We start from the raw sequence: 15,807 nt of genomic DNA, 5'->3' as shown, positions 1-15,807 counted from the left end.
TACATTCTACAAATTCCATTCCTTGTTTTTGTATCAATTTATTAATTGGCGGTTTATTATTTTGATAGGTTTAGAGAGTGTTTTATTTTAAATCAGTATTAAAGTACCGGTATATAGTGCACTTTTCACCCTTTACAAAGCATATACATTGTATATGATTATAAACAAATTTTAATCGTCCAAAATCTACATTTTCCCCCAAATTTCTGTTTGCGTTTCACTTTCGTATTTAAGGGCTTGAACGTGCGTAAAGAATTACTTTCCCCATTAAAACAGACACAGAATACGTAGATATTACATTTGATAGGGTTTTCCTTCGTATTAGTGCGAATAGTTGGTTACCGCAAACAATATTTCAAATGCAAAGGAAATCTTTCCTGGCAAAAATTATTCAAAACTTAGTAACATAGCATTAGAAATACGAACATCCATAAAAACTTCTCACGAGTGTGAATGAAGAAGACGTTTAAAAAGAGGAAAACCATTAAACCATAAACTAGTCAACCCTAAATCCTTAAGTGAAATGAGAAAAACAATACACAAAACTGATTTACTTTGCATTTCAAATAGTTCGAACATTTATAAAGCTTTTGGAACATGTAACTCTGCCTTCCTTTACAGTAGCATAAAATTGCGAAGTTCTCTAAACATGACGGAAAAGGGCTTTACATTTAACTCCCCCTCCAAACAACCTTTCAACATTCTACAATGTGATGATCAAGCGTATAACTAATGAATCTATTTCGTTTTCAAAAAAGTAAAAAAAGAAAATCTCGGAAGATCAAAATTTAAAAAAGGGAGAAACCCACAAGGTAGCATGGAACAACTACCCCCCCCCCCCGGTCCCTAATGTACAAATGTGCAAAGTAATTATAAATTCAAACATTTATTTGTATTTCAAGCTTTCCAATATGTGTTTATGACTACAAAGATCATTTTACATGGTTTAACCATTAACATACGATATAAATGTACATCTTTACGAACAAAAACATTGCAAAATACATTATAATACATATAATACCAATTTGGACATTTGAAGAGCAAAAGATTATATTAAACAAAACAATAAACTTGGGTATACTTTGATGTTTTATGACAAAGTTTTAATGCTAGGTCACCGAAAAAGTTGACTGCACAATAAGAATTAATACAAGTTTGTTAAAGCCTTTTTTTCTACATGCATATATCATAACTTTATAGATGTTACATTTTCATCGACAATAACCTCTTCCTCTGTATTTTTGGCGTTAGTATTTTCAGTATCCTTGTCAGTATTTTTTGATGACGACACCTCTGTATCAGACGTCTGTTTCAAAGCACCTGAATTTTCCTTATGGTCTTTTTCGTCACCCATCCCTTCTTCAAGCTCTTTAAGTGGCACATCTTTGGTGCTTTGTTCGGGCTCTTTATTTCCTTCAATATTTTCCCCTACCTCGGCGTTCACCATTGGACCAATCAGAGACAAGAACATAGGCAGGACCCAAAGGGCATGGAACAGACCGAATAACATCACAATGAGCATGAGCTTAAAAAAGGACAGAAAGATGTAGCTTTTGGAAAATACCAAAACGATGATACCTAATATAGACGAGAAAGCAGAATTAAAGATAGGTCCCCCCGATCGGCTAAGGGCATGATGGACCTTCTCACCCCGTGTTTTCCCCGTGACCGACATGTAAGCATGACAGATGTGTGCGCTGAAATCAACAGAGAACCCTACCGTCATGATTAAGTCTATCATGGTGATGGAGCTTAAGGTTAAATCCCAGTAGTACATAAAACCCACAATGCCCAGCAAAATGATGACTAGAGTGACGGTTACCATGACAACGAGGAACACATTGGGCATGAAGATTGTGGTCACCACCAACATGACGCCCACAGCTATCCCAAGAGTCTGCATGGTGGCGGGAAAGACCTCCACGTACTGTTCATAGAATATAAAAGGTGGGGTGTATGCAAATACCGAAAATTTGGACCCAGACGCCAGTTTCCTCATGCTTTGCATAAACTCCCCTTCTTCTGTTGTTGTGAACATTGGTTTTGACATAAAGTGGAACCTTGAAGCGATGATCGTTGTTCCTGAACTGTCAAAGGCGATGTCATTGGCAAGATCTGGTCGGTATTTTAGAAACTCCTTTAGCCCACCTATGAAAGCTAATTCTGAAGAACTGTTGAAAAGAGTAGATTGCGAATATGCGTTTAACCAATTTCTCTCAAAATCAGAAGAAATGAAGGCGTGGGCTTTTATCTTTTGAGCAAGGGCAGATATTTCATTCTGGGTGTCTTGAGTATGATATTCTAAGGGTAGGTCGTAAAAGAAAGTCACTAGTGACTTCCTGTCGAAATAGAGGTTATTCCAAAGATTGAATTTGTACAGATAGGATTTGTCAGACACAAGATTCTTTAACTCCAAGCCTTCCTGCAGATTAATTGATCCATAGACAGAGAAACCCAGATATACAACAAAGGTCAGAGCAATGAAAACCTTCCCTACCAAGTTACCGACCAGGAATTGGCAGAATTTAGTTGGGTACTTTTGGCAAAAGTTGTCGAATTCACTGTTGTTCTTAGCAGGGCTTCCAGCACAACAAACCTGATAAACACCAGACCTGCCTTCATTTTTGAGCTCATCTTTGGATTTAGTTTTCAGACAGGTGTACGCATGGAGTGAGTTCTCGGCCCTCTTCTCGTTGATGACCATGCAAGGCACAAAAACCGTCAGCTGATTCAGGTAACAAAACAAGACGGCCACACCTGCAAAATGATAAGAATGTATATATGTAAGTACATACAATGTACACATGCGCGGATCTAGATGGGGTTGGATCCGGACTCCCTGGAAAAATCAAACTTAGAAAATTCATCAAAAAGGGCATCTAACCCGTCCCCAACCCCCGAAAAACACAATTATTCATCGCACCCACCTAACACCCCACCCCACCCCCTCTGAAAATTTTCTGGGTCTGCAGATGCATGAATGTATCAATCTACTTAGAATTATCCGCGTCTTGTTTTTTCTCACCAGTGGCAGATTGTAATCGAGCTAATTTCCACAAGCAAATAAATAGTCGGAAAAAAGATGGTTGAATAAGATTTGCCCATTGGTTTAATCGTAAAACACAATTTCAAATTTATTATTTTTGTTATTTTTATCATTTTGATAAATTTATAATGCAAGTTTGAAAAAGCACGATTTTTAACTGTATTCACTTTGAATATTTTAACAAACGGTAAAAAAAATATTGCCTCCAGTTTTGGTGCTGTTGAACCTTCAGCCTAAAAAAGCCTAGTTTTATGAAGAGTTCTTAGGTCTGGTGCTCTAACCACTGATTTATTTAATTTTTCAATATCTTATCCGCATCTTACACGCCTTATTCTCCCATCTTTTGTTCATGAAAAAAAAAAACGCTGGTTCGCGAAGACAAACATTCGATATTTATCATAGGAGTTTTATACTTAGTTTACAATTCAGGCAAAAAAGACGATGCTTATTCTTTACTGTTTCTTAGTAGCTGATTTGTTTCATCATTATCAATATAAATACAGGTACAAGGGATGAATGATAGGTTTCCTCCATGCTACGTGTGATAAGTACTTTTTTATGCTTCTTGTTGGCTATCTTCTATAATGATTGACTTTAGACCGTGTTTAGTTGAAATTGTGTATCATACACATTTTATCTTTTTACAAAAATCTTCTAGGAATATTTATATATGTCTAAAAAATACACTATTTGCCGAGACAAATATTAAAGGAAGAATTAGAAAGAAAAAAAAAACAGAAGGAATAAAAAACCAATCAGATAATTGTCTGACTTGAAGAGATTGGAATCAACCCGACTACCTGTATATATTGAGAAGTTTCTTATAGCGACAAAGCTGGAACTTGAGCCGATTCCGAAGGCAAGGAAATCCGTTAGAGATGTGATGGTAATGGACACGCCGCTGGTTGCCATGGCAAATGATATCCGTTCCTGGGTGTTGGTCGGAGTTCCGTCGGCTCTCCTGAGAGGTGCGTCAGCCAGCCCCGACAGGAGGATGAAGACGTCATCTAATCCAATACCTGAAAACACCGGCAAATCGCAATCTCTTAATTACTATTGTCTAACTATAGAAAAATTGAACATACCGGTATATTCACGCACACAGAAATCGATAAACTCCAGGTATCCTCTACTTTATTAAATTTATGATACCTTGAGTTTTGTAAAGCATAATATTTCAAACCAATTATGTATTCTGCTCCAAACCTTGCAGTTTTCAAAAAAATTAAGAACTGCTTTTTTTTTTTTTAATTTAGTAGCCAGGCAACTTTTTGTGTGCAGTGAACGTGTATTTTTGGGACGACCCTCACATATCCTGTTGGAAAGTCGTAAACGGGACTTTTTTTTGGGGGGGGGGGGGGTGGCGGACACGGAGCTCCGCGAAAATGTAAAGATCGAGGGTAGGTTATCTCAGTCACAAAAAAAAATCATTGGGCAAATAGGAGGATCATTGATAGTAAATGTGAGAGCCATTGATAATGATATGATCTTGGATTGGTCAAGGATCAATCAAATATTCTCTGTGGTCATTAAATGGTAAAAAATGACAAATTGACCAGTATAATGTTACTAAGAACTGAATTTCTGCATTACTGACGAAAAAATGTACTTGTCTATAAAATTTTGCATTAATCAAAGAATTTCAAATTTAGCTGGATATTTGGTGCATGGAAATCATGTGGCCATACAGTCGAGAATTGGAATGAAGTTGGTTGACGTTCTTTTATCGGGTGAAGAGGTTTCACACATGTATACTAACAAAGCTTGTGGATCTTTTAAGGCAGGTACATATATCTACAAGTAGTCTATATAAAATGCTGCAAAATTAGCAACTTCAGGATTTTTTTTTCGAGCGACTTCAAATGAAAATGCTTAAAATAATATCTAAGAACTCCCATGCTGGGCGATATTTTGAAGAAAAATGAATTAAAAAGACAGAGATTCTTACCAACAATCAGGAAGGGCATTACCCCGACCAGAGCCACGTATTTCAGTCCAGTGACCGAGGTTAACCCAAAGGAGCCCAGAATGGCCAGCACCGTGGCCAGAACGCCCGCTCGTCCCAGGTTCGAGCGGTCCGCAATACAGTTGATGCGGCTGCCTGTTGTTGCGAGAGAAGCATAGGTAAGCATGATGGTAAATGTGAGCGATATCCATAAGATATCTCCAGATACATTACCATCGAGCTCGATATCTAAGGATTGTGATGTTGATATAGCGATATCTAGTAAAGAAGAATGGTAGTTTTTCATCTGGTCTATGAACTCTCTCTCCCATGCGGCAGCGGTGTCATTGTTGAGTAGAAGATAGTACTTGAGGCGGACAACTGTCGCAGATTTCAGAGTCTCATTTATGTACTGAACATTTCCAAGGTTTTCTGAAATATCCCGCCTGTTATATACAGGAAAAGTGACCCGTCCTTCGTTGAATGCATCTAGAAATTGATTGGAGGTAACGCTTTCTCCAGATACCACACATGAACCTTGAAATTTAGCGCAAATACCAAACAGAGCGATCTTTTGTTGAACAGTAATGTTTTTACGGACATGGGTATCAATCGCTTTTATTTCATCGTAGTACATGTTCTGAAGAATATTATCACCAGATTTTGTCTGCACTATTACTTCAACTGGCATACTTATCTCTATTTGAGACAGAGGGTCGAAATTTTCTTCATAATTTAGTTCAAATAGCCCTCTCGACTTTTCCCGGTCTTTGCTTGCTTGACTGTTCATAGGTGTATAAAGCACTTCTGTGCTGCCTTCGCTTTCCAACCGCATCAACCCGATTCCAAGAAGTATATTCGTTAATAAGGCGAGTATCAAAATTTGCCAGGGATATTTTGATACAAAGACGCCATATTTGGCAAAAATCCTGCTCACACCATCTTCGTACCTCGAGTAGCATCCCATTTTGCGTCCTCTGGAGATAAATTAAAATGCTGCTAATACAAGAAATGAATGCATCGAATATTGCAACTAGGATAACAGTGATAATTTTTTATTTCATAAACTTATTTATGAAGTAAACAAAAAATACACCCCAAGACTGTTAGTCAGATCGAATTGTTTTTGAACAGTTCAAAATAGCCATAAATAAGTCAATGTTTCAGTAACTAGATGCCAACGTATTGTTGCCTACTGAGTGAAAGATGAATGGAAAATGATTTAAACTGGCTAACGACCAGATAGGGGTCCAGGTATTGGACTACTGTAGGGTGAACCGGTTTTGTTGAGAGCGCTAATTGGCGGACTCTATCCTTGCAGTGTGACAAGCCATTGTTAAACCCACGGTGAACCAGCATGCTTACGACCCCTCCAAAACATCTAGCTTCCCTGAACGGTTAATAACCTTACTGGGGGATTGAAATAGTTTTCTTCAGACAAAAAAAATAATGTGACCTTCGAAGGAAATTTGAAACTTGATAGAAATGCTAATTCATGTGTCCAATAGGTGTTTTGGATGGTGAATCCATGGGATCGAAATAAAATTTAACGTGGGGTTTTAGATTACAAGAACTGTTTGGGTTAAAATAACCACCTTATTTATCCTATAAATAAAACGTGCAAAAGTCCCTAAAACGCTTTGCATATCATCCCATTTACTAGTAATACAAGAAAATGTTTCTGAAACCCATAATTAGCTCTTTGTTTGAAACTAACATAAGAATATTAGTATTTTCGTGAAAAACATGTATAATTGAAATGAATCTACTATTTAAATACCATCTAGGCTTAAATTAAGCCGAGATGATTTGAAATGGAAAAAAAATCTTACCAATGAATAAAACTAATAGGTATTTTTTGTTAAAGTTCATACTTACATTTCAGATGAGGAATACCAAAAACTGATTACATGTCACCGCAATTGTTGTGTGATGTATCGGAATCCGTAGTTTTTAAAAGAAAACGCTGGATGACGCTAGCTAATGACTTGCATGTTTCTTAGTTACAGATATAATCCCTGTTATTTGCTTGTGAACCTGAAACCTGACTCTCGGTGTGAGATTACGTACTATGGGTAAATGGCCTCTTCTTGCATACATGTACCCGGAGAAACTGATTTTTTTTTTTTTGCTTATATTCAGATTTATTATAAAAATAACCGAGTGTTGCGGGAAGCGAAAATTGGAACCAGTCGTCTCCACGTGGAGTTGTAAAATCGATTACAAAAAGAGGCGCGTTTACTCACGAATGTAGATAGTATTTGTTTCAAATCAAGAACTTTAAAATAACTTTTCAATAACATCTGCTCTACGTCATTGGTACACTAATAATTATTTATTGTATATCTAGACATAATGATAAAGATATATTAAAACATATAAAGCTTTATCCCAGCTTTGATTTTTTAATTAGATTTTAAAACATATGTAATTTATGTATCTTTATCATCTTGAAACCGTCTTTTTTTTTCCTGACCAACTTCGGTGAAATTCTTATATCTTTATAAAATGAAGAAAATAAAACAGTCAAAATATGTCCATTTGGATCCTATGAACAGTGTATGTGGCTGTCTTCGATGAGACAAAATGCATATTCAATGTTATTGCACAAGGTGTCATTGTGTATATACAAATTCTTAAATACGATAATATATAAACTATACTTCTGGATGAAAAAGACGATACCATTGTAACTAGTAATTTAAAAGAAATAATTAAGAATTCAAAAGAAACAGGTCAGTGGGTCGATGCTTTAACCCCCCAAATTTGTCCACATCAACGATGACTCCAGAAATGTAAATTTTTTGTAACATAATTACTTATATTTGCATTTTCTAGTGTCTTTGCCTGTGATAACACTACGTATCGATTTTGTACTATATAACTCAAAAAGGCAAATTGAGGAGCCAGCGGGGTTTGCTTATTTATATTTAATATTTAATCGTGCGATGATTTAAAATTTTTAAATATATAAGTAATAAGGAATCATTCTTTGAGTATTATGAGGTGATAATTTCGGTCGGGGCGTGATCAAATCTATCAGAAAGCCCTTCGTGCTTTATTGGATTTGATCACGCCCCGACCAAAATTATCACCTCATAATACTCAAAGAATGATTCCTTATTCCTTATTTGATTCTCCTCCACTGTATACATATACGCGGCAAAAGTTGTTTCAAGATGAACGTGCACTCTTCCATGTGGTAGTAAGGATTGCTTTGCTGTTTCTTCAGTAAAACATAAATCCTTTCACAATAATTGGACTTTATGATGATGATATATTGATAGACTAGTACTCTGTTCTTTCTGAATAATGATTTTTGTTGTATAATATAACCAGTATTTTGCAGGAAATAATCTTCTGTCAAGTCTTGTGTTTGTCTGCATTCTCTGCGGGTATCCAATTAAAGCACTAGAAAGGATGGCTTTTGTCATTGATTTTTTACGACCCTGCTTAAATAATCATTTTTTAGTGTGTCCATAGCAAGAATTTATATGAAACTAAGTATACACTACATAAAACTAGAAAACATTAATTTGGATTGTTTTATAATTATGAAAAAAAAGCTCGAACACAAAAATAATTGCAAATTTTTAATATGTTTAAGTTCGTCTACGAAAACCTTTACTTATGTTTGAAGTTCTGGTTTGGTACATGACACTGGCATTTCTTTTCCTTTTTTTTTAAATAAAATAATTGATTGGCATTTCTCTCGTCTTGATTTATTGATTCATGATAAAACTACACAAACAGTGAATTCTTACATGTATATACGTTTCAATTTTTGGCAAACGAGTAACGTTTTCAAAAATGATAGGTACCTTATGAATTTTAAAAACCATTTCTATGCTATATATTTTTCAATGCATGCATGGAATTTAATATATTCTAAGATATCGTGTGCATATTTACATTTTTAGGGAAACAAATGTCCCAGCTGATCAATATTCTAGCAAAAATAAAGCAAAAAAACCCGAAAATACAGTCGAGGGGGGAGGGTCCTGTCCCTATGCACACTGCTGACGACCGCTTTTTACTGGAGTGCATTTGAGCATTAGAGTATACTGTATTGGAGCTCTTTAGTATACTGTAAAATACGTGTCAGACAGACAACATCTTTACTGTCGGCAATAACAAAGCCATCGGTCAGTGGGAATAAATAATGAGATCGTAGAAACAATAACATCATCACAACAACAGGTGCGAAAAAATATGAAGAACCATCCCTTCCAATTAGAACTACATGACCATATCATGCGCTCTGCGACTGAAAATAGAAAAGATAGATTCCTGTATAAATCACCAAGTATACACAAAAAGGGGACAAAAAAATAGAAGCCAATTGCACAACTATATAACTGTGACTCCTCTAAGCATTTCTTATTATTGATTGAAACATTTCTGCATTTTATTTACTAGTATATGTATATGCATGTTTTGTGCAAGCCAGTTTAGGTATTTCTCATCATATATACATTTTTGAATATTTTTAGTGAGAAAAAAATGTCAAATTGATTCGTAAAAAATGTATCCAAAACTCCCTTTAAGCCATAAGAACCTTTGAGAGCCTTCCTAAATCAAAATGAATATATGATGCCTTTGTGAAGCGGGTGTAGGAAATGAATCCGTAATTTGATCCGTACCTTCTGTGACAGTGAAGCAAACAGCCAAGGACTACTATAATGATAAACCCTGCTATAGATCCCAGCACTATCAGAATCAGCTCCCCTGTGGAGTATTTGGACTCGTCCGCCGAAGTCGACTTGGATGTAGAGGCCACGTTAACTAAAAAAGAAAGTTAGAGGTAAAAGTGCTGACCAAATGACCATTATCTGAGAATTAACCCAAGTAAAAGCAATTCTACAAAGTGTCTTAACTATATATTTAGGCAAATGAAGCAAATCGGCTTCATGTCGAAAATGACCTAAAAAATTAATTAATACATAAACATATTGGAAATGTTCAATAAAATAATGAGGTCCGCTAAACATATACTTTTTAAAAAAAAACCATGGAATCCAGAATCATTTCCTCACGTCTATAAGTAGACACAGCACTGGGCAAATCATAACTCTTGGTAAAATAACCTAGTTTATTAGGATGCTGTTTCATTAACGCGTATTCAGTATCCTTTCTTTACACAATAGATAAAAATTATTGTGAACTAGTTCTATGTAGTTCTATTTTATAAGAATTCCGAAATATGTCATGTTATCTTACTCAGCTTATTCAGCAAATAAAGAGAAAATCAAGTTAAAAAAATAAGCGATACTATAAACGGGAAAATGGCTAGAATTAATGATAAGTCACGATTTAAGACCAGATCCATTTTCGCCTTGCTCTGCTTATACTGATTCTATGCATTGAAGTATAGTGTATATTTTTTATTTATATTAGCTGTGTCGTGAACTTCTTTTTGAACTGGTAATTGTTGATATTTTTAAAATCAGTCTTCAATTGATAACTATCTTGACTCGAGTTTACTACTAGTATCAATTATAATTTTGGGACCTATGGTCTTTTTACAACGTAAATAAAGTGTGTTTGAGTGATTCTACAAGTAAAAAAAGAAACAAGATACACATTTATGGTTATGAAATACTTAAGTATTGAAGGTCGAGGCTTGCACTTGTGTAGATTTGTAGTTACCTTCACAGAACACACCCTCCCAGCCGACCTCACAGCCCTTTGTACATATGCCAGTTCCAGTGTCACAGATATGGGAAATACACGTAGAATTACAAACGTTCGAACACAGTCCCCCAAAATATCCAGCCTCGCATCCATCGGCGCATGCCCCGTGAATGCATTTACCATGACGACAGTGTTCCCCGCAGGGTTTGTCACATTTACTTCCGGTTAGATTAGTGTCACACTCTTTGCAATGTCCGGTCGGTTCGTCACATATCACGCAGTTTTCAACACACGTTGTATTACAGAAGCGTCCATAGAAGTTAGGGCGGCATTTGTGTCGTCTGCATTCTCCGCTGACGCGGTCACAATCTCCGAGGTAACATCCGGGACATTCCTGATCACACTCCACCCCATACCGACCAGGCTTGCATTCTTTAAAAAGTTAAAAGAGACCCGACATCACAAAATCACACATAAAACTAAAATTTTATACGTAGTTTTGGCTGGCAGAATGGCATAAATATTAATACTGTTCTTTGGTACTTTTAAAAGATTAATGAAATTGAATTGTAAAAAATTTCAATTTCACAAAATGATAAATTTCATTTAAAAAGCTTGTGCAGCATCTGGTCTTTGTATGAATATTTTCGCTATTACAATGTGTCGTTTATTTTGTAGAAAACATGGTACACAAAGTTTAAATGTTTTATCAAGTTTTGGAGCCTGTGGTCATAGAATAGCATTATTTTTTTTAGGTATACAGAGTTAATTATTTGATTGATTATCTTTCTTTTCTATTTAAACAACGGTTTTCTAAAAATTTGTCCAAACCATGATGAAAATAGTGGAAGAGTAAATACAAGTCGATGAACAATGCAGAAAAAGGTATGGAGTTTTCTATCTACACTGAATGTCTAAACAGCAAAGCTATTCAACATGTAAATAACATGATCATCCGTAAAAACCGGATTAACTCTTTCAAAAATATATTTTCAAAAGTATCAAATCAACAGTTTTATATTCTTTTTAATAAATAAAGATTCTGTATTTTTCGGATTTACTTGATTTCTTATCTTGCATTACGCTATGGATTGTTTTGACATTACAAAGCTTTTTTGCTTCTACTATACCATTTTTCAGCTTTAAAAAATGAATGACATGCTCTTAAAATGTTAACTTAATGCATTGCATTTAACCTCATCCCTCTGTAGAGGGTACTAGTATATGTTTAATAAACTTGTTCCTTAAGACAGTGCAAATTTTAAGGCTATACCTATAATAAGTAATTGATCAGTTAAAAGTACGTACCAATGCACCTCCCAGACACATCGCCACAGCCTGTGTCCCCACAGGAGGGTACACAGGTACTTAGACAATGATACCCGTATGTGCCGGGCCTGCATCCGCTCTCACAGTCCCCCGTATCAATATCGCATGTACTGTTTACGCAATTTTCTGGACATCCTGTCTGACAGAACGTTCCGTAGTAACCCCGGTTACAGCCATTTGTACAGTGTCCATTTGAGCTGTTACACGTCTTTTCGAGACAGTTTTCTCCGCAGCGAAATTGGCATTGGTAATGGACGCCGTACAAAGAGTACCAGCCTTTCTGGCAGCCGTAAGTGCACATACCGGAAATACCATCGCAAGAGTCGTTCAAACAGTTGTAACAAGGTTTACAGAAACCGGTCTGATAGTCTCGGTAGTATCCTGGTCCGCATTTGTAGCACTGCACAAAGTGGTCGCTGGGGGAATAGTTGTACTCTTTGCACTCCTCACAATGCGGGAAGTTATTAGAGCAGTTGAATTCGCAGTTTGGCATGAACCAACCAGGAAGGCATCCATTTTGACAGTCCGTTGTTGAGTTACTGCAGGTTGAATGGTTTCCCGGAGCGCAGTTCTCGCTACACGTATCCAAACATTGATCCCCGAAATAGCCATTATCACAACCATGGAGACATTTTCCATTTTTGGGTTGACAGATGTCTTCGCCTACTGTATAGTTACAATGGTCACTGCAAGGACAACACGCATCTTCAAACAGATACCAAGAAGTGTCGTTTTTACACTGACTACACTTGTGGTTTGTTACATTCATACACTCGGAGATCTGACACTTACAGTCTCTTCCTTTGAAGCCGTTCTCGCATGCTCTACATGTCCCATCTCTATCACAATCTCGACATCCTGTTGGGCATTGGTTTTGGCAAAAATATCCGTAAAAACCAGTTTTGCATTTCTCGCACGTGGTGGTTTCGGAGCACTTACCACAGTTATCTATACACTTCTTTTCACAGTATTCGCCAAACCAACCACTCTTACAAGAATCGCATTTTCCTGTGATTTTGTTACAAGTCTCTGAACTGCAGTGTGACTCCGGGCAATTCTTTTCACAGTGAGACCCATACCAACCATTTTTACATCGACTGCAGGAAGTGACGTCAAAGCTGCAGAGATCACAATGTTCGTCAGCGCAATTGGTCGAACACCACCTTCCGCCGAATCCGGACTTACATGTCCAGCACGAGCCGTCTCCTTGGTGACAAGAGGAAGACTCACAGTTGCTAGAACAAGTGCTGTTGCAGAAGTCACCCCACAAACCGCCAGCGCAACCGTAGGCACATGTACCCTTTTCGCCGTGGCATCCAAAAGAACAGTTTACTGGGCATGCACTCTGGCACTGCGGGCCAAAGTAACCACTGATGCACCCAAAACACGTCCCAGTTTGATTACAACCATAGAGACAATTCGTGGAACACTGTGATTGACAAGTTGCTCCATAATACCCCTTTTTGCAATATTCACAATCACCGGTTATTCTGTTACATCTAAAGCAGTTCAGAGAGCACGTTTCGTTACAGTCGTCTCCAAAGAAACCAAACGAACAGGAGCCATCGCAGTGCCCGGATGTTACGTTACATTCTGATTGGCAGTTGGAACAGTTCCGTTCTGTAGATAAGTAATAAGTGGAATTGTTTGTAAATTAGATTACATTTAGTGTGTGTTTATAACAAAGAGAGAAAAAAATCCAGAAAATTCTCCAAACAATTAACGGAGCTTGAGGCAGAATTAGGGCAGAATAGACTATGAGTTAGGAGAAAGGTTAAGGATTTGATAAAATATAAATGACAGGCGGGAGTAGACTTGTTAGTAATTTTAAAAGTTGATTGGTTTGATAGTCTTACCTTGTGTTGAGCTGAGAGAATCAGAACTGGCAGAGGCACTATAAGAAAGAAACACAGTTAAAATGATCAAACCAAAAAGCTTCTCAGAGACCATAATTATAAAGTTTGGATCAGACTTTGAACATTTTTATATGTGACACTTTTTATCAGTTAAATTCATTTCATGTATAGGTAAACATTCTCTTATCAAAGGAAAGATTTCACGGCATGCGGATAACTCCGTCGTTGAGATAACAACAATTTAGTGCAGGGTCCCGCCGCTTACCCGCAATGTCCGACATCAAAATGCTTTATATAAACTTGCAGTGGCGTAGCGCCCTTTACGCAAAAACGCAAATGAATACACAAAATTTTGCAAAGCATAGGTCTTATGATTTGAGTTTCCTATTGTTTGCACGTAAACAATTCGTATTGAGACTCCACTGAATTATAATCTGCATATTTGGTATTCAGTTCTCATCGTAAACCATGCAATAGAATTACTACAGTTCCGGAAAATACCGTCATTCCATACTTTACTTTAAAATTAATTGGAAGTTTGTTTGAATCATAAATTAATACTAGACTTTGACCCGTGCGTGCACGGGTTGACATTGCATATTGGACATTTACGAAATAGGTACATCGACACACCTTATTATTGACATTTACATAACAAAGCTATAAGCCTACAATAATGCTATTAATTTCACTTCACTTTACTTAATTTGAATAATCTAACTGAGGGTAAGGCCCTCACCACAATTAGAATGCCCTCCTTATACCCGTAATGTAGCAGAAAATTGCTGAATCGCTCCGGAACGATTTTGGAGAAAGTTAATGAAGTTGCCTTGAAAATAACAGTCAAATTCATCACAACAAACCTTTTTGAGACTGCAAATACCTTTCAACTAAAACTTTTAATCCATAGAATGGACGAATTCAACACCTTTTCACCAACGTACACATATTTTCTTTGTAAAACTGGGTCCGAAGGACATTATTTATTTTTACGATAAAACATATTCTATCTTCACTCTCCTAACAAATATAATGTAACTTTTTTTGGCATGTAATCAAATAATTTTATCATCACGAAGACAAAAGTACTTCAAATGTATATTTGTTATCTTATACTCTCTCATAAGAAATCATTAATATATACATGAACAGAATATATAGCAAAAGTCCAATGAAAATTTACCCGTATTTGTATTATCATTTCTGAGTTTATTCATGCAGATGTGATATTATGGAAACATAAACTAAAGATCCCGTTAGCGTGAATGTATTGCGCAAGCGCAAGATTGTAAAATCCAAAAACTCCAGGTGATTTCCGGGATTTTTTGAGGAATTTTCGTTGATTATTAATTAGCGAAGCTTAACTGAGAAAAAATAAAAACAAATTGGTAATCTTCAAGTACCAATGATGTCTAAAATATATAAAACAGAAGACAGTATTCTTCTGAATTCTCGATATTAAAGACCAAAAATTCGAGTCTATTATTTTAATATAGTAGTATAGATGGACGAGCTATACCTTTGACTTTCATGTTATTGGCTTAAAGAATGATCTACAATAAACTTAATATGTAAACGGTGTGACCGTTGGACCAAGCGCAGATTTAACACAGTGCAGTTTGATTTTTGTATAATAAAATCTATTTAAAATGCACACAGTAGGATCCGCCAGCATGTTTGCCTACTCAAATCATTCGTCAAAGTTAAACTAAACGTCGCGTGCTCAGTCTACATTATGACGTCATATTTCAGACGTAAAACGTCTTCGGAAATAGCCGAAGATACTAACGTGATTCCGATTTTTTTTAAATTTCTTCTTTCATTGTTCATCAATTTAAGTTATATGAATGCCAATGTAATAAAATTGAATACTTTATTAAGAATCTTAAAGATCAGTTCCTTAACGTTAATGTTTTTATTTTCCATCTGATAATTTGACAAGACATACATATAACAAGTCGTGTTTCTTGATTGAAGCACTATTGAAACTTATC

At 36.2% G+C, this 15,807-nt stretch overlaps 2 protein-coding genes across 2 annotated transcripts; both read right to left on the bottom strand.

The window, feature by feature from the left end:
* Positions 1 to 889: 889 nt before the first annotated feature.
* On the bottom strand, positions 890 to 7,157 carry LOC105324285 (patched domain-containing protein 3). Its single transcript, XM_034475600.2, has 4 exons — positions 6,873 to 7,157; positions 4,998 to 5,971; positions 3,850 to 4,068; positions 890 to 2,760 (listed from the first exon to the last, which is right to left on the bottom strand). The coding sequence occupies exons 2-4, from the start codon at positions 5,959 to 5,961 to the stop codon at positions 1,190 to 1,192; spliced, it is 2,754 nt and encodes a 917-aa protein (XP_034331491.2). The 5' UTR covers positions 5,962 to 5,971; positions 6,873 to 7,157; the 3' UTR covers positions 890 to 1,189.
* Positions 7,158 to 8,595: 1,438 nt separating this feature from the next.
* Positions 8,596 to 13,970, bottom strand: LOC105324286 (multiple epidermal growth factor-like domains protein 6). The gene is made up of 5 exons (XM_011423343.4): positions 13,814 to 13,970; positions 11,937 to 13,577; positions 10,644 to 11,060; positions 9,638 to 9,779; positions 8,596 to 9,261 (listed from the first exon to the last, which is right to left on the bottom strand). The coding sequence occupies exons 1-5, from the start codon at positions 13,905 to 13,907 to the stop codon at positions 9,234 to 9,236; spliced, it is 2,322 nt and encodes a 773-aa protein (XP_011421645.3). The 5' UTR covers positions 13,908 to 13,970; the 3' UTR covers positions 8,596 to 9,233.
* Positions 13,971 to 15,807: the final 1,837 nt, after the last annotated feature.

This window comes from Magallana gigas, chromosome 5 (genome assembly GCF_963853765.1).
Source record: "Magallana gigas chromosome 5, xbMagGiga1.1, whole genome shotgun sequence".
Taxonomy (NCBI): domain Eukaryota; kingdom Metazoa; phylum Mollusca; class Bivalvia; order Ostreida; family Ostreidae; genus Magallana; species Magallana gigas.
This window is presented reverse-complemented; position numbering and strand designations above follow the sequence as displayed.